Below are 25,176 nucleotides of genomic sequence, written 5' to 3'. Positions count from 1 at the left end.
ATGAGTTAATCAAATATAGCAAATTCAAAATGGGTAGAATGGAAAACTAGGTGCCCCAGATATCGTAGCTTGAGCTTCTCTTGTACCAACTTCTTAAGGACTTTTCTAAGCTCAATACGTGTTTAGGAGATTTGAAGCACTTTGTTGATGCCCCAAGACGTAGCATACTTCTTCATTGTTAATTCAGGTATAGCAAGACTGTTGTATGCCCCACTTGGATCCAAATTTGAGCCGCCCTTTCTGGGTTTTCAACTCAAATCCCCTTTGGTCTCAAAGTGCCCTTTGCGGGTTTTCGCTTTGGCCTCGCCTTTTTCTCCTTTTTCTTTCTTTCTTTCTTTCTTTCTTTCTTTTTTTTTTGAAGGTCTCAAAGCGTTCTTTGCGGGTTTTCTCCTTGGCCTCTCATTTTCTAGGTGAAATACTTCTTGACGAAATCTGAATTCACCGACTTGGGCAAATCTTTGCCATCCCTTTCGGTCAACATTGATGCCCCTCCAAAATAGGTCTTCTTTACTACATAAAGTTCTTCTCAGTTCGACATCCATTTTTTTCTCTGAAGTCTTTTATATAGGAGGGATCTTTTCATTATCAAGTTCCCCTCGTGGAACTCTCTAGGATGAACCTCTTCATCGTAAGCTCACATCGTTCATTGGACCATGACGGATGGCTTTCAACCTCCTTTCTTCGAATTCAACTGATCGTATCGGGATTGTCTTATCCACCTTCAGGTCTGACAAGACTTAGAGACAAGAAATCTTTTCTTTAAAATCGTTTTTATCCTATAGACTGATAAAATACGCTGCCCCGGTGAAGGTCTTGGCCAACGTTCGATGAGCATAGAGGGTAAATGGTGACTTCTTATGCCAATCTTTACAAGTCTCGGTCATCTTCCCCATGATCTTTAATTTGTTTTTGGGTCTCTTTTTCTTTTTTCTTTTTTCTTTTTTTTGCCTTTGCCTTTGCCATATAGCGTCTAATCTTTGAACAGACTGCAACCTTTTGACATTGTACAGCTGTGTTAGACATGATTTTCTGGCACTCTTTGTTGGCACTCTTTTTTTTTTTTTAGAATTTGATGACTGCCGACCTAGTGACATTGGCATATGATACAACTTTTACCCTTTCCGCAGAGTAATCGACGACCCCAAAGGCGAATCGGTATTGGTTAAAAGCTTTCAAGAGATCGGCCCATAACCTTCATGCCCCCACATAAAGAAAGTCTACGGAGAAATGAAGGAGCACATGAATCTCGTCTCCATTTGGCATTTATGGCACTGATGTAATCCCTTTCTATGGTGGATCGGCAGAAACCAAATCTCATGATTAGCTCGGCCATCGTACATGTCATTAGTATATGTCGTTCAAAACCTTGTGATATCCTCACGTCTTAGTGGCCAGGCGTATCTTGATACAGTCGCGCATTAAAAAAATTACATTCTTGGAAATGATTCAATGACGTCTCGCTTTTTCTTTGTGGTAATGCAGACTCCGATGTTTGCCTCTTTTTCTTGTCCTAGGCTCACTGTCCACTGACTCTTTGTAAGGTAGGATATCTTGTTCTACCATTCTTAACAAATCTGGAGATAGGTTATCATCTCAGTCATCTTCAAAGTGCTGAAATCCCATTAGGCCAATATATTGTTCAAAAGGAGACTCGGAGTCGGTGATAGCGTCGCTCATATCATTGATATCTGGGGACCTGTTGTAGGTACGAAGGCAGATTTCAAAGAATAAATGATTCTAAGAATGATTATTTGTATGGTATGGTCATGAATGAAAAATAAATGAATATTTAAAAGAAAGTTTAAAGAACAAATGAATCTAAGAATGATTATTCGTATAGTATGAAATGAAATAAGAGAATGTTTGCTAAAAAAAGATGCATTTTATTGAAGCAAAGATTTAGGACACAAGCCTATGTCACAAAAGGGGTCTAATTGCTTCTAGGCTTAAAGCAATAAGTGTGTTTTGAATATTACTCTAAATTAACTCTAAAAATAAAGGGATCTCTTCCACAGTCCCATTGTTCAAAACACTTCCAAGTAATGCAAGGGTTTGGAAACTTTTATTCCTGGTTCCTTCTTCGGATGAGTCATTCAGATTCCCCGATATTCCTTCCAGACTTTTGGCTTGTTTAAGGCATTGCAACTCTTTTGCCCCCACTTTCAGATCGTATTTACTGCATTGTCAGAGCGATTTGGTTATGAGAAATTGTCAAACTTCACAACTCCCATTTCAATGAACTTTTCGACCAACTTTTTAAATATAGTGCAGTTTTCGATTGAGTGCCCCGTTATTCCTGCGTGGTACTCGTATTGACATTCTCATTATACCATTTCGGGAACGGAGGTTGTACAGGTTCTGAGTAAGACGGAGACACAACATGCACATCAAAGAGATTTTAATACAACTCATTATATGACATTGGGATGGGTGTAAACTGGAGCCTTTCTGTATTCGATCTTGAGTTAGATTCCTGCTTCGAAGGGCCTTGATAGCTAGTGGTTACAGTCCTCGGTTGGCCTATGTTGAGCAATTTGGAAGGCATGCTCATAATGTTCACTTCATTTTCGTTGTTTCTCGGGGTTGACCTTTTAACGCTTTCTCCTACATATATCTTCCCGCTTATGATTGCATTTTCAATCATTTCGCCGGACATTACTATGTCTGAGAAGCTCAGGGTAGCGCTTCCCAATATATGGGTAATGAACGGGGCTTTAAGAGTGTTAACGAAAAGCATCATAGTTTCTTTTTCTAGAAAAGGTGGCTGGACTTGTATCGCTACCTCTCTCCATCTTTGGGCATATTGTCTGAAGCTCTCACTTTGCTTCTTTTCCATATTCTGCAGTGTAATTCTGTTGGGCGCCATGTCAGTCACGTGGCCATACTGCTTCATGAAAGCCCGTGATAAGTCTTTCCATGAATTGATTTTAGCACGACTTAATTTATTGTACCATTTAGCTGCTGACCCGATCAGACTGTCTTGAAAGCAATGAATTAATAATTGGTCGTTATTAACATATCCTGTTATCCTTCGACAGAACATTGTAATGTGAGCTTCAGGACAACTAGTCCCATTATACTTTTCAAACTTTGGAGTCTTAAATTTTGGCGGGAGTACTAGATTAGGGACCAAACTCAGATCCTTGGCATCAACCTCGCGATGGTAATCAGCATTCTCCATCACTCTAAGTTTTTCTTCCAACCACTTGTATCGATCTTCGAGTTGTCTTGCCAGTTCAACCTTTTCTTTTCCTATTCCTTCCATTTCGTCTAAATCAGGAACTTCATGATTGGTTGGATTGTTCCTTGGATTGGAACCTGAGCCCGTCGGGTAGTTCATGGGTGCTGAGGTACCGACCTGATGTTGTTGTGATCTGATAGCAATAAGTACATCTTACGGACGTGTCTGATCGTTTATCAGGGTAAAACTCGGAGGGTATAGAGGCTCCTCGTTGTCCTCCCCAGCATTGATCATAGAGTTTTTTCCTTTTCCTAGCCCCTTAGCCAGTAATTGGGACAACTGATTCATCGTATTTCTTTGGGACTCTAGCATTTGGTCCCTTATATCTTGCTGGATCTTCACCAGTTGCTTTTGCATTTGTAGTTGTAACTGGTCTTGCATCTCTTTTTGAAGTTGTTCCAGTCTTTCCAATCTTTGATCCATATATTTTATCCTTTTCCTTGTACCGCAAAGATGCCTAGTTGCTTGACTTTTACCGGTTTCCAGATTAACTGAAATAATTTTACCTAATTAGGGTTCTTTTAGGGAAAGTCTAGTACAAATAATGCAATGCAATGCAAATGCATGAAATGTATGCAAAAGAAAGGAAGGCATTGATTCTGAATTCAATTTCATTAGAATAACTTTTCTAGAAGACAAATTCCTTTACATAAAACAGACTACATATACGGCCTTTCTCATATTCCAAGTGAAGACACATATCTTCCTCTTTGCATCCAGATTTTATGGTTGAGTCTTGCAAATTCCCCAAGAGATGTCTATATTAACTCTTTTTTGCTTGATCCAGGCCGCGACTCGTTGTTCACTTATTTTTGTGATACTTGTCAGCTCTTTTAAGAAAGTTAAGACGTGATGGCTCTCGAATAATCTTTGTCAGTTTCTATCTTCAGACAATGAAGCAAAGTCTTGTATTTCTTCACGGACTATCAGCCTTCTTTCATGTGTTCACTTGGACCATATTTAGACAACCGTATTATAATCCACTTTATCAAAAAATTCGTTTTCTTATGACAAACTGTTCTATTTAGCAATCAAATATGAATCAACACCTCCTTCCTAGGATGATGTAATGCAATGCAATCACAAACAAAACAAAAATAAAACACGTTAGTGCAGGATAAATAAATAACAAATAAAGCAATTCGGGTGACCACTAGGGGTTCGGAGTGGCTCTACCTAGGGTGGGCTCTTAGGTCTCTCTATATGTGGCTTGATTCTAGAGTAAGGGTACCCGAACCAATAGATTCCTCGATCTTCACCCATTATAAGCTCATATAGATCGAGTTCGATCCAGGGGAATACATTTCCCTATGACCATGCGGAGATGAAAATCTCACGAAGACATAGGTACAGATGTATCCCGAAAGCGATCCACTATCCTGCACGGAGGTGAAAACCTCACGAAGGAATAGTTTCTCACTCCCACTTAAAAGGTGTGACCACAACGGTCATGCAATGCAATGTGAGAGCATATATGCATAAAAACTTGAAGCGATTAAAGAAAATAGGAATAAAATGATGAAAACAATATGAAAAACGGGCGAAATGCAATGAAGAGATCGTATATCAAAACCCAAATTCTCAATTTTTGAAAAAAAGATAAAAGTTAATCAACTTGTGGCTTGACTCTCTTATAAAAGTCCCCAGCGGAGTCGCCAAGTTGTCGTAACCATTTTTTTTAAACAGGGATCGACTTTGGTTTTGAAAGTGAAAATTAAAACGAGAGTCGCCACCAATCCTTTTTGATGAGGTGTGATCGGGTCACCTTAAATTAATCATTTTAATAAAATTTAAGCTTTACTAAAACGATAATTTTTGGTCTACGAAAATCAAAAAACGAGTTCGGGAGTCGGTTACGCATGAAAAAGGGTTAACACCCTCGATACGCCCAAAATTGGTACCTAGTTGATTAATTAGTGTCTTAGTGTCGAAAATTTGAAAACTTGATAGAATTTAAAATACGATCCCTCTTTGTATTAATGCTAATTTAAAAAAAAATGATTGAACAAATTAAAACGGATGTTAAGGACTCTCTCATCTCGAGGTAATAAAATATCTTGTCCAGTAAGTTAGGACACGACATCTCGAACTTTGGGACTGAGCTTGCCTTTTATTTAAAATTAATGTATTTTAACTTCTTTTAAAAGGATATTCGGTTAATTAGGATGAATGAGGAAAATCAAAACCCAGTAAGTTAGGGCACGTTTCCCCGAATTTCGAACATCGAATATTGCTTTTATGAAAGAATTATTTTCGTTGGGTAATTAATATAAATTCGTGGTAAAGTGGAATAGCGAAAAATGAACAAACAAATATGAATTTCGATATCAATGAACATAACAGAATAAAAATAAATGCATAATAAGAATGATGAGATCAGAAATAGAGGAGTAAAACAAACAAGCAATGTAAGAGAATAATAAAAGATTAATAATAATTATAATAGTAATAATAGCTAAGTGGGAAATAGTAACAGTACATTAATAAGACAAATAATATAATAATAGTGATAGCACTAAAGAAAAAAAAAAATTAATAATAGTAATAAATATAATAGTAATAAATAGAAAATAATAGTACATTAATAATAATAGTATATGTTAATATCAATAATGATATGTATAAAAAAGAAATAATAATATGATAAAAAATATGTTAATAAAAATAAAAATAAAAATAAAAATAATAGTAATAATGCTATTAATAATAGTAATAAAACAGAAAAAAGAAAAAAAAATATATATATATAACGATGAATGTAACGCCCCAATTTTCGGGAATTCTGTGAATGTTGGCATAGGTTTAATTATATTAGTGGGCCTCTAGAAGGCTCAAGCTTAAGATAGAACCTGGCAATTTTAGTTAATTTTTGTTCCATAAGAAAAAAGGGGTGAAATTATGAAATAGAACCTATGTGAAAATGTTTGAAAATGCTATAGGCTAAATTGAAGTGGCCAAATAAATAGGAGTGCAAAATAGGAGGATTTGCATGACAAACCTCCCATTTTACATGAAGTGGCCAGCCATCATGTTGTTGTAGACAATATAAGCACTTGATATCCATAATTCATGGTACAAATTGATAGTGGGTTAGGTAAATGTTCCATGATAATGGATTAGGTAAATATTCCATGATAATGGGTTAGGTAAATGTTCCATGATAATGGTTTAGGTAAATGTTCCATGATGGGCATTTCATGTCTTTTGTATTAAAGAATTAAATGGATGAAATATAAAATTTTATTAAAAGAAAAAGGGGTGAAAAGAACAAAGTTTTGTCCATCTTTGTTCATCATAGCCGAAAGTTAGAGAAGAAAAAGGAGAGGAGAAGCTCTTGAATGTTCGGTCACTTGGGGAAGAAAATTGAAGGTAAGTTCATGGTAGTTTGCTTCTATCTTGATGTTCATGAGTTCTTCTTGATTCTACCTTAACTCTTGAAGCATATTTTGGTTTTTAGTTGTGTTGTGAGCATTTAGTCATGAATTAAAATGAAGGAAATGGTTGTTGTTTCATGTTCTTTTGATGAAAAATGGAAGATAGGTGAAGTTGAGCCAAACAAATGAGCATGCATGTGCATTAGATGCTAAGGGGAAAAATCGGTTAACATGTTGTGCTTTAAAATGATGAAATGGAGATTATACTTAAGTAAATCATAGATATGTGATGATTGATTGGTGATATACATGTTTAAATAACAAGCATGCAAGTTAGGTGTGAAAGAGTGATTTGGTAATAAATCTGCTTGGGACAGCAGCAGTAACATGAATTTGGAAAATCACCATAAATTGTGGGAGATGAGTTAGAAGCTGCATAAATTATGTAATTAAAGCTTAATGAGTCTAGTTTCAAATGAAATAAACGAGAATATATTTTGAATTCTGTATAATGAGAAATTTGATTCGTAATGAAGAGTGGTCAGATTAGTCAAACAGTGAAATATGGGAAACTTTAAGAAAAATCTGGTATTGATTGGCTAAACCAAAAATTCTGAAAATTTTATGGATAGAAGATATATGAGTCTATTTTCAGGTAAAATTAACGACACTTGATTTGGAGTTTCGTAGCTCCAGTTATAAATGATTTAGTGACTGTTGCTCAGGAAGACAGCTTGCAGTGAAATTATGATTATGTGGTAAACACTGACAAAAATTTGTTAATGAGTTGCTTATTGATTTCTTATAAGCTTACTCTGATCTGTAGGTGTGGTTGGCCGAATATTGTAAGGGGTTAATACATAGTTCGTATTTGAATAGTTAGATTAATGTGTTAGTAATCCAATTGTAGGCAGTTTGTGTGTGGATCTCATCAGCATATCATCGCAAACAGGTGTGTAACTAACACCCTCTTTCTTAGTCTGGATCGGCAAAAGTCGAAAAGCCGAAATGCCGAAAACCGGTATTTTGTAGATTTGCGAGTGTGCGAATACTCGTAAGGTAAATCGATTAATGTTTTTGGTAAGCTGCAAAATTTGGACTGCAAAGTGCATGATTTTTGTGCCCTCGATATTTTTGGGCTTAATGGGCCAAAATTGGAATGATGGGCCAACGGGCCCAATTCGGTAAGAACCCTCGGTACGTGATTCTGTTAGTACGTGAAAAGTAGGAATATGCATGAAAAACCCTAAAATAGATAAATTACTAAAATACCTTTAAAAGTGAAAAATTTACAGTTTTACCCCTAGTAGATAAATTACCGAAATACCCCTAGGGTTAAATTGACCTAAATGCATGTTTGACTGTTGTTATTTACTGCATGCCATGTTGTTATTATCTGATGCATGGGATTGGGATATTGACGGAGGAAATCTTGAAAGTGGCTTGTCCACGTCTTGGAGGCTTTGCCTCAATTATTGATAAGCGAGCAGCAAGGTGCAAGCTGTGGAGTGTTGGCTGGGTGGGTTGAGCTATTCCCACATGGAGTGTAGGGCTGAATGCACGGTGGAGTGTAGTGGTTGGTGGGTTGAGTAGTCTCCCAAATGGGCTTGCATATGTTATTGATGTTGCATGTATTTTGAAATGGGCCTATGGGCCATCTCATTATCTGAATAAGGGGCTAAGGCCCGCTTTATTATAATCTGAAAAGGGCTCGGTCTAGTACCACTTGTTACTGAATGGGCTTAGGCCCAATAGGCTTGAGTGACTTGGGCTTTGAATGGGTTTTCCTTACACACTGAGTTTCCCAAACTCACCCTTTTATTTTCATCCACGCAGAAATCCCCAACCATAGTGGGCTTGGAGTGTGAGGAAATTGAGATGGCCACCCATTCGAAAGTTTGGTTTTCTTCGGTGAACTGGACATCCTATTATTTACGTTTGAAGTTTTAGGTTTTAAATGTAATAAGGCCGCTTAATTATTTTTGATGGTTTTAATATGTATTACTAAGATAGGTATTACTTATTTTAAGCTGTTGAAATTGGAAAGCTTTAGGCGTGTTTTCAAAAATAACAATTGATTTCAAAATAACACGACAACAAGCAAAGCTTCCATAATGAAAGTATTTTCCAAAATTAATCACTTTTCCTAAAATGACATAATCAAATCGGTTTCCTAGAAATATCCATGACGTTAAGGTGTGGCAATGGCGGTATGCATGTCTAGGATTGGATCCGAAGGAGCTTGGTACTTAGCGATCAGATGGACTCACCACCTCTTTTCCGGTCTCCTACCGGTGCATGACTTCCATTCACTTTAACCTATAATGAAATTATCTTTTAAAACACTAAGTAGGTTTTTCGGATCAACAATATAAAATGTTTTGAGCGCTTCGATGTGGCATGTCGGATCCGCCATAACGTCTGGGCGGGTTTGGGGTGTTATAATGAAAAGTAATGATAATAATTATTATAATAGTAATGATATAAAATCAATGAGGTAATAAGCAAATGGGTATAAAAAGAAAATATAATCATAGTAATAATAGTTGTAGTAATAATAATAGTAAGAAAAATAGTGATAATATAACAATAATAGTAATATAACAAAATAATAATAATAATAATAATAATAATAATAATAATAATAATAATAGTAATGGAGATAATAATAATAATAATAATAATGATACTAATAATAATATAAATAAAAATATAAACAACAAAAAAAATAGCAATAGCAATAATAATAATGGAATGAAGGTAATAATAATAATAGTAAATAATATGCAAGAAAATAAAATACAATTATAATACCATAATGTTAAATAATAAAATAAAATATAAAAGAAAAGGTCGAAAAGGGGCTAATTTGAACTCTAGATAGAAATTTGGGGCGAAAATAATAAAATAAAAAGAAATAGGACCGAAATGCTAATATACATAAGTGTCAAAGCCAAATTAAAAAGAAATGAAATAAATGAGGCATGATTGAATGTTTGCGCAAATGGGAAGGACCTAATACACAATTCCCCTATTTTCAATTAAAAGGCACATATTAGGCCTGATAAACGGGTTAAAGTGCAGGCCTTCTTTTTTTAAAAAAAAAAAACTTAAAACCCTATTTTTTTTTTATTTTGTGTTTCACCCCTTTTTTAAGAAAAAGAAAGCTTTTGCTTTCTCTCCTTCCCTTTCTCCCCATTTCTCTCTTTTGGCTAGGGCTTCATACCCATCATCGCCGCCGTTAAGGCCACCATGGACGGTGGTTGAAGGCATGTGAAAAGGAGGGTTTTCACCTCTGTTTAAAGAGTTTGAAAACCGAGCCTCCTCAAAACCCCCTCAAAAAAACGATATATGAAAGAAAGGCCCCTTTTTCTCTCTTGAAATCGACTTCAGCGACGGAGAGGAGAACTCCGATGGCCGACCACGGGGCGTTCGGGTAAGGTTCTCCTCTTTTTATTTTCTTTTTATTGATTTTTCTATTTAAAATAGATTTGTAATGAAAATAAAAAGATAAAAAAATATAAATTGAACAAAAAGAAACCAAACAAGTAGAGACTAAAATCAACCTTTCTTGATTTTGTTTTCTTGATTTTTTATTGATGTGTGTGTAACAAGCTTTTGTAAAAAAAGAAGAAGAAATTTCAATGACCAGGTTCTGGCTTTTAAAGCCAAGTTACAAGACTTTTATTTTCTATTTTTTGTCTTTTTGCTCTTGTTTCTTCTGCTACTTGGCCTCTGTTGTTGCTGCTGTTTCTTGTTGTTTGTGTTTGCAAGGTATAGGAGTGTCAGACGCGTGGAGCGTGGTGACCAAGGCTGAGGGGCATGCATGGGGCGTGGTGGCCAAGGCTGAGGGGTATGCGGTGGCTGAAGGTCTTGGTACCTAGGGTTGGTTGCTGAAAAATTTTAGGATAGTGGGCTAGTTGGGCTTTTAGGGTTTTAATTTTTTTGGGCTGTAATTGGGTTGGTAACTTTGTTTGTAAATGGACTTTTAATTTGAGCTATTTTATTTGTGTTTATTTGCCTGGGCCAAAATTGGCTACTACAAGATTAAAACAAGTTTTTATATTTTTAGAGGGCCAAAATAAAATTTTACATTTATTAATTTAAAATTTTAAAAATTTTAAAGACACCATATAAAAAAATTTATTTTAAAGGAGGTCAGGACCCCTGCTAACCCCCTTTAATTTTGCCACTGCCTGAGGGGTTTAACTCATCGGCATTTTGGAAGCTGAAAACCCTTATCTACAAGTGAATAATATACTTATATAAGGAGAGTTTGGTAAATAGAATTTTGGATTTTTTTAGTTTATTTGGGTACAAATAAAAATTTGAGTAGTCAAATCCTCTAATTGTAATGTTTGGTTAATGGAGATTTGCAAGAGCTTTTTAAGCTAAAATTTCCCTAACAAAAAATGCTAGGATAGACAACTTCTTTCACAACTGATTGAAAATGAGATATATGGAATGATATATCTGACCATACTTGCTCAAGAATTGCTCTATTTGCAAAAATTACTCCATTTGTCTACTCCATTTGTCACATGTATATATTTCTTGAATATTTATGTATGTTTAATTTATTTTCAATTTACTTGTATAAAATTATTTCTTATACAACTTTATATTAATTGAAATATACTAATTGAAAAATTTATTCAAAGTGTGACCTAATTATTACTAATTTATATACTAAGAACATGACATAATTATCACTAAGAATATAGTTTACAATTATATTGATACACTATTAATACTTATCAATTTCCACAATATTAATATTTGCAAATAAGAAACTTAAGAAATTTGTTTATTTAAATTTTAAAATATTCACTAATTAATCTTCATAATGGATGTTTTAGTTCTTTGGTAATAGTGTTTTATTTTAATAATTTCACTCAATAAAACTTAAAGCATTATAAAAAATAAATACTTAACAATAAAATGTGTCATTCTATTATTTGTCATTTTACACATTTCAACTTTCAACTATCAGCTAAATTTTACCAAACACTTTTAAATAAACAATTAATAGAATCAATTAATCAAATTAGTTAATAGAATCAATTAATTAAACCAACCACTATAATTAACAATAAACTATCAACCAATTAAAATATATTTTCATAAGCCCCAAGGGTATAACCCCTCAGCAAGGCCATATATATCCATATATTATATATAAAAATAAAAATAAATAAAATTTGTTAATTGCACTTTTTACGAGTTGTGGCATCTCTCGTCAGCTGCCTGCTGTATTTAGAAAAAAAAAAGGAAAAAATTGTTATAACCCTAAGCAGATATTTTAAAAAGGAAATTGCTCCTTAAGATTAATAATAAAAACACTACTAGCTTGTTAAAGCATTTAGCAAAAAAATAATATTTTTAAAAGTAGACATTCAAGTGGAAACTGTTCGCACTAGAATGGAATAAAAGCTGTAATTGAATAGAATTGTAATTAATAATTCAATTATTTGGATAAATGGAATAGAATTATAATAGTATTCTTGTATTTAGTTAAATGAAATAAAAGGTGTAATAGCATAGGAAAAAGTTAAAATAACCAGAACATCCTTAGTAAATTTTTTTAAAGTAGATGATTATTATTATTGTTATTAAATTTTAATAAGATTATTATTAAATATAATTTAATAAAAATAAAAAATAATTTAATCATATTTTAATATAATTATTAAATATAATTTAATATTATTATATAATTTAATAACATTCTTAATTTAATTATGTTTTTATTTTTGTAAAGATATTAAAAACCAAAAATGTTAAATCTTTGAAATGACAAATATACCATTTAATTAAATTTAGTGACTATTTTGTAATTTTTTGAATTTGAATGACCAAAATATAAACTTACAATAGTTTAATGACAGTGGTTGTAATTTACCAATAAAAATCCACCAAATACCCAAGCCCACTTGCCCACCAAAATCCCAAAACCGACCAGCCATCATCACTTTCTTCCCCATTTTCAGTTCACGATAATTCTTTTCCTTTCACCCAAATTTCCCATCAACAATTGTTCTTAAAATTGCTTCATTCCAACATTTTTATTTTATCTAAAATGATAAAATATTTATCCTTCAATAAAATATTTATCCTTCAACTCTTATCTACTTGTTATGCTTAGAAATTTTGGATTCCAAAATTCATAAATAGCAACTAGTCATGATTTTCTTTTTTGCCTTAAAGACCAAATAATAACAAAGATGAAGAAAGATGCAAGGTACTTACTTAAAAAATTAAGCAGATTCGGTTCCTTTAGGTGTTCCTGTAGATGGGTTGTTGTTTCTTTCCTTTGCATTTTGTTGGAGTGTGTAATAGCCCAATTTTCAGTGGTGTGGAAAATAGTAGTTTCAAGACCATAATTCCGACAAAATACTTCGTGAATATTATTTAATTAGTATATTTATGAGGTCTATAGAGTCATATTAAATTTTGGTTGAGAAATTTATTTATTTGGATAGTTTAATAAGTAAAAAAGAACTGAATTGTAAAAATTACAAAGGTTATGTAGTTAAATTAAAGGGACTAGGTGGACAATTTAATCATGGAAAATTAGTTAGTGGGATTTGATGAGTTTATGTTTAATAAAGTAAATTAGTTAGACTTAATTAATGATTTATTAAAGCTTAGTTAAGAAAGTTGAAGTATTTACAAAATGTCATAAGTATATAAATTAAATTAAACCTAAATTTAAAGAAAATTTTTCATTATTCCTCATCTTCTTCACGGAAAAGAAAGAAAAAAGCTAGGGTTTTCCAACTTTGATTTTAATCTTTGATTTGGTAAGTGTATTGATGCTCGTTTTTAGTAACTTTTTATGTTTTTGAGTTCGTATCAATTTGGTCTATCTAAATCGAGGACCAATTGGTGAAACTTTTAAATATTATAAAATTTTTCATTGATGATTGAGGTTATTTCTTAAAGTTTATGATGAAATATGGAGCTTTGTTGATAGATTAGAATATTTTGAAAAGTGATTTTTGATGATTTTGATGTGTAGGGATTAAATTGATTAAATGATAAATTGTTTGTACTTGACGTGAAATTATTACAAATAGGGATTTATATGAAGTTATAGAATATTTCGGTATCATGGGTGTTTAGGAAAAATGAGTAAATTGCATGATTAAGGCCTAAGGGTTGAATTGAATAAAATGGAATTTGAGGGGCAAATAGGTAAATTGCCAAAAAAGACTTAGTTGCATGAAAGGATCAAATTGTGTTGTTGTCCTTATTGATGGAATGAAATTATTTTTTTTAGATCGAGAACGTGCTGATAATCGTGAAAATGAGAAAACTACGGAATAGTCCCTGTATCTTGGAATCTTCTGCAATTCAGTCCAGTAAGTTTGTATGTTTATTTATACTCCTAAAATGCTTAAATTCTTGTTAATATTCTCTTAATGAATGTTGTTTCATATATTGAAAGTACACTCTATCGAGCCAAATCTTACTGTTATACTGAATGAAGCTCAATCGAACAAATCATACTATTATACTGAATGGAGCTTAACTAAGCAAATCTTACCATTATACTGAATAATGTTTAATCGAGAAAATTTTACTGTTATACTGAGTGAATTTCAAACGAGTAGAAGTCTATGGATATACTAATGAAAAACTCAATCGAGCAATGCCTACTGAGTATATTGAACTACCGAATTGGTTTTAATTATTGTTATAAGCTGCGTATAATTTGTTCATTTTGTAGATCACATTTTGAAGGCTAAGAAGATTGGGTCAACGCTAGGAATCACACTATCTGAGAATCTTGGTAGACTTAATTTCTCGATTTTGGTATATGGCATGTACTAGGACCCTATGTATTGTTATGAGAAATGCCTAGCTTATGAGTAATATATTGTGATATGTTGTGCACTTGAACAACTTGTGATCTCCTACTTGTTACTTAAATATGTTTGATAGGTCATAGTATGAAATGATATGCTATGAGTTAACTTGAGCTTGAAATGAAATGGATGTTTGTTTATAAAGAATAATGTGTTTGTAGCTACAAATTGGAAATAAATTGTGATGAAACACATTGAGGTGTCAAGGTTAATAAATGTTTGATATATAGAATGAATTTATGATTATCTTGAGTGTGTTTAAAGTTGAATTGCACCTTCCATATGTGTATTTGAAGTGTGTGGGTACCTATGCAATAAGGGAGTAAAATTAAGCAAGAAATGGATCATTTTGGGTTTACATGGCCTGAGACGCGAGCGTGTGACTCAGCTGTGTAAGGCACACGATCTTGCGACTTGCGAAATTGTCGTGTGCCATCTGAGGGTCTTTTGTATGCAAGTCAATAAGTTACACGACCTAGCACACGGGCATGTGACATGGCCGTGTGACCCTACTCAGAGAGTTACACTGGTGAGGACACGAGTTGGGACACGGCTGTGTGTCCCTTGTTCAAAAGTTTCATGGCCTAAGAGGTTCCACACGACTGTGTGTCCTTTGTTTTCGAATTTTGCTTCTTTTTCCTGAATTTTCAATTTTGTTTCGATTTAGTCCTGAATTACTCCCAAGCTATTTTTAGGGCCTCGAGGGCTCGGTTTAGGGATGAAATGTATGAGAATGAATGGTTATGATATTTTTCTTGAATTTATTGAATGTTATGATGTTTAAAGGTTCTAATTGATCGGTAATACTTTGTAACCTTAATTCGATGACGGATATGGATTAAAGGTATTACAGAGTGTTTGAGGTTGAGATGATTGAGACTCTTTTTTTAAAGATAAATGTTATATTTTTTTTTGCCATGGTTTACTTGCTGCAATGTTTAGATTAAAGTGTTGTTGTGTTGGATGATCGCTTGGGATAAGTTAATTGATTTTCTTTATTTAATTTTGGGGTTTTATATTATTTTTTGCATGGGTAAATTAGGTAAAAAAAAAGGAAATCTATTTCAGGAATCACCGAATAACCCATTCAAATGTAGGTGTGCTGAATGGTGATTACGAGACTTTGTCGCTTAGTTCTCGATTAGGCCATTCGATTGAATGGCCATTAGCCCAACCAAATGCTTGCTTCACTGTGGCAGCTTGAATACACCCGAAATGGCTCAGTCATTCAGGTGAACCAAACAACACAATAGTTTAATAGTAAAAACACTACTAAATTGTTAAAGCAATTATCCAAAATTCAATATTTTCAAAAGCAAACACCCCAGTGGGGAAACTGCTTGCTAGATTAATAACATAAACTCCGCAAAGACACTTAATCAAATAACAATAATTTAAAAAGCTGACTTTAGAAACTCTTAAATCTTTGAAGAATATATTACGAAATCTCTAAAGTGTTAGGAATATCTGAAGCAATTGAAACTCTCTACATTTATTAAAAATTTATGAACCATTTTCATCGATCTAGTAGATAAAAAAAAGACTTAGTGTACAACACGGAGGCTTCCCCCATTCTTTTGTCTTAGATAAGGTCATTTTATAATCTCTTCCTCAACTAGTGGCAATTGTTATACATATAAAATATCAAGTCTATAACGATCCAATTTTTAGTGGTACCGAAAAATGCAATTTCGGAACCCCATTTTCGTAAATCAAGTTTGTAAGTATAAATATAATAATATTTATAGAGTTAATATAAAAATATATTGAATATTTTTTGAGTAATTTTTTCAAATTAATAGTTAATTAAGACTTTGGACTAAATTGTAAAAGTGCAATCTCTATAGAGTTTTAATTGATAAAAAGTTTAAGGAACTAGATAGCAATTAACAAAGGGTCAAAATGGCTAATAAACCACTATTAAGTACAAGTTAATGTAAAATGATGGCAATCTCCAACTAAGTAAAATTAAAAGTGGATTATGGTAATTAATTATGAATTATTATGTTAATTGTTTACTAATTAAACTTTATATATATCAGTTTAAGTAGACAGAAAGAGAAGATCATCATCTTCCTTCTCTTTTGGCTTACTCTATAGAAAGAAAAAAGGTTGAAGAAGCTTTCAAACCCTTGGTTATTCGGTTATACATTTAGGTAAGAAATCCAAATATTTTTCTTATATATTTTTTTATAGATTTGTGATCATGGTAGCTTTATTTAGTTATACCATGTACCAATTTGATCAACTATTAAAGTTTTAGAAAGTTGTCATTATTGATTAATTAGACTTGAAATTGGTAGATTTTAAACTTGGATTATAAAAATGACTAGATTGTAAACTTAATTTAGCTTGTTTGTTAACTTTGTTACATTAGGGACCAATTTGAATAAACGTAACACCTATCATGAAATTATGTTATAAATAAAAAATATAAGGTCTCTAATGAGAATACGTGAAATCGAATTTTAACCTGAAGCTAGAAATTGGAAGTTATGGCTATCCTAAGTTTAGGACTAAATTGAATAAAATAAAAAAATGAGAAAAAAAATAAAAGATGGACTTATATAAGATCATGCATATCATGAAATTGTACAAAATTTTTTTTGTTTTGATTTGTTAAACAAAATAATTATATAGATCAATATTTGGATCAAAGTGAAGCTAATAAGGAAAAAAACGAAAATTATGGATCAGTCCTTGAAGGATCCACTCGTTTTGTATTTTAAAAAGGTAAGTTCATATGATACATACTACCTCATCTTGTGTAATATGTGTTTTTGGGTTTAATTTTACACACACACATACACGTGCTTGAGTATACCTTGAAAAACTAGTGAATTTGGCATATAAGGCTAATAATGGATTGAATTGAAATGTTATGTGATAATTGACTATTGTGAGTTTAAGCTCTTAGGAGCTACCTGGTATGGTGTAGTTTACCCGTGTATTCGAGTTCGTTTTACTAGGGTTCCATAGGGCAAAACATTATAATTGAAATATGAAACTTGAAAATGTAATGAAATGGATTCGATAAAATAATTTGATATAACGTTGAAGTGAATTGTATAGAATCGATATAATCTTATAGATTGGTAATGGAACATGACATTGAAAATGAGCTATGTGAAATTGGCATGTTCTTACATATTAATGATAGACTATTGACATTGAGAGAAGTTATGTGAAAGAGAGATAATTTGGTTTGTTTTGAGCTTGCTTATAATGTCTAATAAACATAGATACTTATGCTCACTTGTTATTTTAAGTGTCATATCCTAGCCAAAATTATGTCAAAACTAAGGTAGTTAACATGCTTGTGTATGAACAAAGTAAGCATAGTATTTTCCATTTGAACTTACTAAGCATTTATATGTTTACTTTAGTTGTTTTTGTTAGAAAAAATCTGATTTGAAAATAGTTTTTTGGCACAGTAAAAAATAAAAATTTTAAAAACCGAGTCAGTTTATGATATTTATAGCAATAAACCCTGAACCAAATTTGCACCTATGTTTTCTGATAGATGGATCCTTGTCGTTCCCGACTTTCAACCAAATGGCTTTCTCTGCTATTTTTGTACCACGAAATGCTTCAAGTGTGGCTCTAACAATTTGAATCAAAACACAGAACTAGAAATAGTTTTCTTTGTTTACGTGTGAAAATGAAAAATATCTTCTCAAATAGAAACTGGTAGAATTGCTATTCTGGAAAATAGATTCAATAGTTAAGAATTAATTCTCTCTATTTTCGTGTAGAGTAACAATATCTTAAAATTCTGTAAATAACTCTACCGGTGCCATCTATTTATAGGAGGAGGAGGTAAAACCCTTATTGAATTGTAAAAGTTTATTTCAACTAGAAAACGAACTCCTAGTCTATCTAGTAGTATAGGGGGTGGCAACCCTAGTTAATAATACTTGAGTTTGTCGTCCCATTCATTAACATGAAGGGCTTTTGGGCCTCTCCCACATGGGGTCCAATTACAACTACTTCCTAGCTTTTAACCCAATATTTTATAAATCAATCCAACTTGATATTTATTTTTCTATTTCCCAAAATAAACATTTCAATAAATATCCAATTAACTAATATTCTCAACTCAATTCTAATTTCGTTAAAATCATGATGACTTTACCGTAAAAGAATCTATGAGAAAATATATTTAATATTTCTACATTCAACTGTTCACTATGACCAAATGGTTTATTTCCATTTTCGAATTTCATTTAATTCGAAAAACATAAATTCATTTCCAGGTTATTTTCATTTTTCATTTTGGACAAAACCAGATTCATTTCAAAATAATTTCATTTCTTCATTCAAAACCAGATTCATTTCAAAATAATTTCATTTCTTCATTTACATTTTGGAGAAAACCATAATCATTTCTGAATGTCATAATCATTTCCAAATGTTTCTCATTTCTCGATTTTCACCATTTTTATTCATTTGATTCAATATGCAATTAATTTATTGTTTTAATGAGCTAGTGGAGAATTAATTGGACATATCAATTGAGGCTCTAATGATTTAAAATTAAGTTTAAGGTTTTCGCCAATTAATTATAAACTCATTTAGTCACAAATTCATTCCATTATAGTATCGTGACTGATCTCTTCCCAATGACATACCATTATGAAAGCAACTCGATCAGTGCTCATCCAATAACATTGTCATAAGTGTGTTACCTTCATAGGATATCCTTAATCTCTTTAGGATAATATTCGTTCTCCCATATGATCCTACTTATCTCATAGTAACCATTATATTTTCCTTCATGAAAAGTCAATTACTATCAAATAGTAATCAATTCATTCATCATACAGATGAATGACCCGTGACCACATTTACTTTTCATCAACCATGTAAAGCCAATGAGAGGATATCATTTACCCATGTCTTGGGCTATGAATTCCACTATTGCGAATGACGTTGTATATTGTAGAAGTCGTATACATAGTGCACCAACTTTCATTTCCTTATCTATTTGAACTCAAGCTTTTACTTACATCAAAGTATATAAGTCACACATACATAGTCTGTCATCCGCTCAAGATTTAAGTATGTCACACTATGAACGTTATAAGTAAATAAATCCATAAATGAATTCAGGATCTATTCTTCTTGGGTCATGTCCAATGTACTATCAGTCCAATCAGTCACATCTATATCTCTATCTTTTGGGAGTCATCCGCTCCTATGCCCAAGACAAAACATCTCCCCGGTTGGATTTGATAGGCGACATATTATTCTTTCAATCAGTTTGCTCATTTTCGATTATACTAAAGACATATTTAGGTTCGTCTACTAATATAAGTTATCTTTCTATATTACGATCTAACCACATAATACCGCTTAATATTAATTTAAACATTAGACAACCAGTGAGAAACATTTGCTTTTATTTTTCTTTGTGTGCAAAAATCATATGAGGACAATTATATAAAGTATATTAATGTAATTACAAATTTATTTTATTAACCAATCTGTTCGAAAAAATTACAAGTATACATAGACGAAAATACTACACTTAGGGCACCAGATCCAACAGTTTTCCCTACTTGTAGATCATCACCTTGTGGAACTTGCCGAGCCAGATCAATGCGAAGCACACATACCAGGACGACGATAGAATTATATTGATTTTGAGTCTAAATATTGTGACATGTATCTAAGGGCATTTTTGGATGGATAGTTATGTGACATTTATGGTTATGGTATGTTTGAATGTTAAGCATGAGATATAACTTAGTGCATGCTTTGTTTGATTCGCGTTAGGGTCATTTAAGTGATTGGTTCCCAAATTGCATAAGTATTGTATGTTTGAAATGGAAAATGAAACAATTTGGTATGACTAGTTTGATAAAGGGTTGAATATGCTTAAATGATAAATATTTGATTGGTACTATATTGAATGTTTGGTTAAAGATTGGTATGGAATGATGGTGTTTTGATTGTAGATTCTCATAATGAAATGACAAAAAAAGAAAAAAAGAAAAAAAAGGTTGAATACCGCTGCTTCATCCAAGCCAAGTCGTCATGATTAAGAAATTAGAAGAAATTAATGCTGCTTGATATTTACTTAAATTATTATTTATGGTATTATTTTATTATGAAATGAAATGGAAAATAATAATTTCCGAATTCTAATGTAGATTTCATGAGAAGTTATTAGACAATATTTGTTTTTGTTAAAATATTAAATATTAGACAAAAAGTTGTTGGGCGTTATAAATGTTGATGTGCATTTTTAATTATTTCTCTGCACAAAATGTGCTACGTAAGTGCACACATCGTCTTCATCATTATCATAAAAAAGAAATCAATAATTGGATTTCCATGTATAAAATTACATCCAAACTGGATTTATTTAGTAAAATAAAAATAAATATATTTTTTTTGAAGTGAAAAAAATAGTGACTCGTATTATCTTTTGGGCCTTTGTTGGAACTTTGGAAAGCCTCAAAATTTCTAAGTTGATAAAGGGCCTACACATCAAATTACCCACCATTTCAAAGCAAATCCAGTGAGATAACTCCGGGATGGGTTAGATCAAGACCCGAATGTCTTAACCCAGTTACTTGAAGTTGTTTATAAAACCCCAACATGAAAACCCTAATTCGTCTTTGTTGATTTCTTCCCAAGAGCCGCTCTGCTTCTCGGACCACACACCTTCTCAACCTAACTACAATGGTACTCTCTTCTTATTTCCTTTTTTCTATTCTAGGAATTTTATATGTGTTTGTTTCCTGAGAAAATGCGTTCTACAGGAAGTTATGTTGTTTGTGGGTGAAGGGTTCAGCTTTGTTGTCTTGTTTTCACTTCAAAATCTTCATTTCTCATGCATCAAAGAAGTAAAAGGAAGGAACACAAGAAACCAAACAAATCATTTTAACATCATTGGGGGAATAGAGTTAGTTGTTTTTCATGAGTTTTCCTCGGTTCAATTTATTTCTCATATTTTTATTTATTTATTTTGATTCACTATCACATTGGTTGTATGCTAGGAGAGAATTTGAATAGACTTCTTCTAGGATTGGGTTAATTATAGCCTATTCATATGATTTTGTGGAGAATTCAACTTGAAGAAAGCAATATAGGTTATTATATGTTAATTGGCTTTTTTGTTATTTCTTGGTACAAGTTGTTGAATCATTCATTTGTTCATGGTGCAGACTAAGAGAACGAAGAAGGCCGGAATTGTCGGGAAATACGGTAGGTGCTATTGGATTTTATTCGGTATTATTTTGTTAGAGAGGGTTACTAATCAGTAGCCATGTTTATGTTGGAGGAAATTATTATGCCTTTCTAATTTTATCCAAATTGTTCAAGTTTTTAACCGATGTAGTAGCTTTACGCTCTTAAGTATCTAAATTAAGATGGAGGCTTTTCCTTTTCTAGTCTAAAGTTTCTAATTCCTTGATTTGACTCTTAATGAAGGTACCCGATATGGTGCCAGTTTGAGGAAGCAAATTAAGAAGATGGAGGTCAGTCAACACAGCAAGTACTTCTGCGAGTTCTGTGGAAAGGTTAGATGGTTTTGATTATCGGTTTTAATTGTTTGCTGTGTCTTCTGTTGCCATTTCTTTATTTGAGTTGCATGTATTGGTTCTAATAAAATCTGCTCCTACAGTATGCAGTGAAGAGAAAGGCTGTTGGAATCTGGGGCTGCAAGGATTGCGGGAAAATCAAAGCCGGGGGTGCTTATACTTTGAAGTAAGTACCCATGTTTACGCTATTTCAACAATTTAACTTGTTTTTTCAGATTGTCTAAGTATCTCTAACAAGTTGCTGCATTTCATAATATAACAGCACTGCTAGCGCTGTGACGGTGAGGAGTACCATTAGAAGGTTGAGGGAGCAAACTGAGAGCTGAGCCAATAACATTAGCATACCCAACTTTCGTAGGATGTTTTTGCATGTTTAATCTAAACGTATTGAAATCTTTCTTTTGACAATGATGTTATTTTGTATCAGGATCTGGTGTTGAAACTTTATATGAGATATTGAGTTGTTGGTTTCTTCATGATGTTAAGTCTTCTTTTGATTTGTTTTCTTGCCTTGCCTTTATGGTTTTTTAAAAAAGTTATTTTTTTTGGTAGGAGTATTATTTGTTACATATGTTTTAGTATATGGATTAGCAATAAACTAATTCAATTGGTAATATTTGACCATTCTCATAACTTATTTTTAGTGAAGAGGAGAAATCTTTGATTATTTTGAAGAGGTTTTATTTTTTTACAAGAGTTATTACTAGGAGTGTAAATGATACATTGGTATTTGTAAGTTATTCGAGTTTGATTCGAAAAAAATTGAACTCGATTTGGTAATTATCAAGTTGAGCTATCGATCGAGTCAAATTTGAGCTTAGTAATGCTTAACTTGAATGACTCACGAGCTTTTCATACTTTTATATTATTAAATTATATTATTATTTCTAAGTTTAATTATTAAGTCAAGTTCAAGCTTGGTACGAAAGTTGATAAACAGTTTAATTAAGTTTGAGCTTAAAATTAAATGTTTGATCCAGCTTCAAATTTTGATTCGAGATTGAGCTTGAGTTTGAGCTTAACAATATTTAAACTTGACTTGGCACTCCAATTTTTTTTTAATTTCAAATTTAAATTTGCACTAAAGGTTTATTTGGAAAATACATAATAATTAAATGAAAATGTAATTACTATGGTAGTAACTACTCTCTTGTCATTATAAGGAATTGTAATTTTCTAGACATGTTTGGCCGATAGAGTCTAGTACTAATTGTAAATACATGGTTACATTATTTTCATTTTAAAAATATTAATTACTATAAAAATTTAAAATCTTGAATGGTATTATAAAAAGAATTAGTATGATAAAATAATTTATGAAGAAGCAACAAAAATTAAAACCAAATAATCATATGTATTGTGATAGTTTAAAAAAGTAGTTGATAATGCAATTGTTAAAAAATAAGAAGAAAAATAAACATTATATGCAATTTTATCTAATTATTCTAGTTCATATTTGTTAGGTTATTCCTCTTTAATATTTAACATATGCTCTTTATCATAATCTGTTGGTCTTTAACCGAGTTTATTGTTATTTGAATTTGAATCTGCATCATTAATATCATCAAAATCTCATTTTTCCTATGCTCTTTAAAGTATGGATCGTCTCAATTTCACCTATGATTAAAGTTATGAAAAACGCAACATACTAGCACGATCCAACATTATTTTTATGTTATACTAATGTTATGTTGTTGATATGAGAAATATCTTTTTAGAAAAATAAATGTCTTTTCAACCACATTTCGAAACTTTAAATATTTTTTAAATTAAAGAGTTCACGAGCGGTCTATTATGCTTGTGTCTAGCATCATTTTCTCAAATGGTATATTTGCATAGTTAACCTTATGAGTTCATAATCTAGATAGTCTATAGCTTTAATTGTAAATATATATATATATATATATATATAAAACTTAATTTGAAAAAGACTTATGTTAAGTTATATTCTTTTTATAATATATAAATTAAGTAAAAATAATATAATATTTTAACATATAACCTTTATAAAAAAATTATAATTTGTTCAAAACTTTCATAACACTTTTTATAAATAATATAATTTATGTCATAAATTTAGAAAGTTATTTGTTAAGGAAATTATTTGGTACACTTCAATGGAGTTTTATACTCCACAAGTAGTGGCAGGAGGTTGACAAGTGTCTTATAGAAGTACAATAAAACATTAAAAAATAAATATTTAAAAAAGAGACATGTCAATTTTTAAAACTCCATGTGAAATAAAGAAAATACACCGTCATTATATCAAATACTAACCCTTTTTTAAAAAAATTTTAAGTTATGATAAAAAGCTATGATGTATTTTTATATATATATGTATATTATATTTATAATATATAGCATGAACACATAAATAAGTTATGCCCATATTTATTGACCATAACTTTTTATAAATAAATATACCATAACATTTTTATAATATGTAAATTATTTTTATAATAAACTTTTGCTATAATTTTAGAAGTTTTAGGATTTGAATAATTTTTTAAACTTTATAAACACACATTATTTTTATAATATAAGAATTTTTTGCCATAACCATTCTAAACACTCATACATGTTCATGTTTATAATATAATTTTTATAACTTGAATAAAATAATCTTTAAAATTGGATTTGGGTGTAATTAGCTATGTAATTACTTTAATTCTCATCCTCCCGCTAAGAATTGAAAAGTGTAATTGGTGCCTCCAACTTCACTAAATTCTATTGGATCCACCAATTACAATGGTCATCCAAACATGTCATCCTTGTGTAATTACAAGCAATTGCACTCAAATTTAATTGCTAGGTGACTTTCCAAACGTTATGTTTAACAACGGTAATATATATAAGTAGTAAATAAACTTTTACCTCATGTTATTGTACTAGTAACCAAATGAGGCATTACGGTCTTGGTTCGATGGTGGTTTTTGTGCTTTTGAAAGTGAGTTTTCTTGTAATAGTCCGATTTTGGGCCTGGTCGGAACAGTGGTTTCGGGACCACGAATCCGACGTAGAAAACCTTGTTTTTTTATTTCATTTTCATGTTCTACAGTTTTACTAAATGATTTTTTGAAAATTTCGTTCGAAAATTTTGACGTTTGAGCACTCAATTTAGCAAAAAGGACTAAATTGTA

At 31.7% G+C, this 25,176-nt stretch overlaps 1 protein-coding gene and 1 long non-coding RNA gene across 2 annotated transcripts; both read left to right on the top strand.

Moving 5' to 3' along the window:
• Window positions 1–13,293: 13,293 nt before the first annotated feature.
• On the top strand, window positions 13,294–14,718 carry LOC108469506 (uncharacterized). The gene is made up of 3 exons (XR_001869116.2): window positions 13,294–13,418; window positions 13,898–13,979; window positions 14,348–14,718. It is a non-coding gene; the product is annotated as an uncharacterized LOC108469506 (long non-coding RNA).
• A 6,343-nt stretch (window positions 14,719–21,061) lies between these two features.
• Window positions 21,062–22,515, top strand: LOC108468862 (60S ribosomal protein L37a-like). The gene is made up of 5 exons (XM_017769722.2): window positions 21,062–21,179; window positions 21,662–21,701; window positions 21,927–22,015; window positions 22,120–22,202; window positions 22,299–22,515. The coding sequence occupies exons 1-5, from the start codon at window positions 21,177–21,179 to the stop codon at window positions 22,360–22,362; spliced, it is 279 nt and encodes a 92-aa protein (XP_017625211.1). The 5' UTR covers window positions 21,062–21,176; the 3' UTR covers window positions 22,363–22,515.
• The last annotated feature ends 2,661 nt before the right edge of the window (window positions 22,516–25,176 follow it).

Source organism: Gossypium arboreum, chromosome 8 (genome assembly GCF_025698485.1).
Source record: "Gossypium arboreum isolate Shixiya-1 chromosome 8, ASM2569848v2, whole genome shotgun sequence".
Classification (NCBI taxonomy): domain Eukaryota; kingdom Viridiplantae; phylum Streptophyta; class Magnoliopsida; order Malvales; family Malvaceae; genus Gossypium; species Gossypium arboreum.
Note: the sequence above shows the minus strand (reverse complement) of the source record. Positions and strands in the feature narration are given on the sequence as shown.

What these genes read in the sequence shown, in the direction of transcription:
- LOC108468862 (XM_017769722.2), top strand. An exon ending in CGGAATTGTCGGGAAATACG is followed by an intron (nt 21,702 to 21,926) that starts GTAGGTGCTATT and finishes CTCTTAATGAAG; the next exon opens with GTACCCGATATGGTGCCAGT. An exon ending in GGGGGTGCTTATACTTTGAA is followed by an intron (nt 22,203 to 22,298) that starts GTAAGTACCCAT and finishes ATAATATAACAG; the next exon opens with CACTGCTAGCGCTGTGACGG.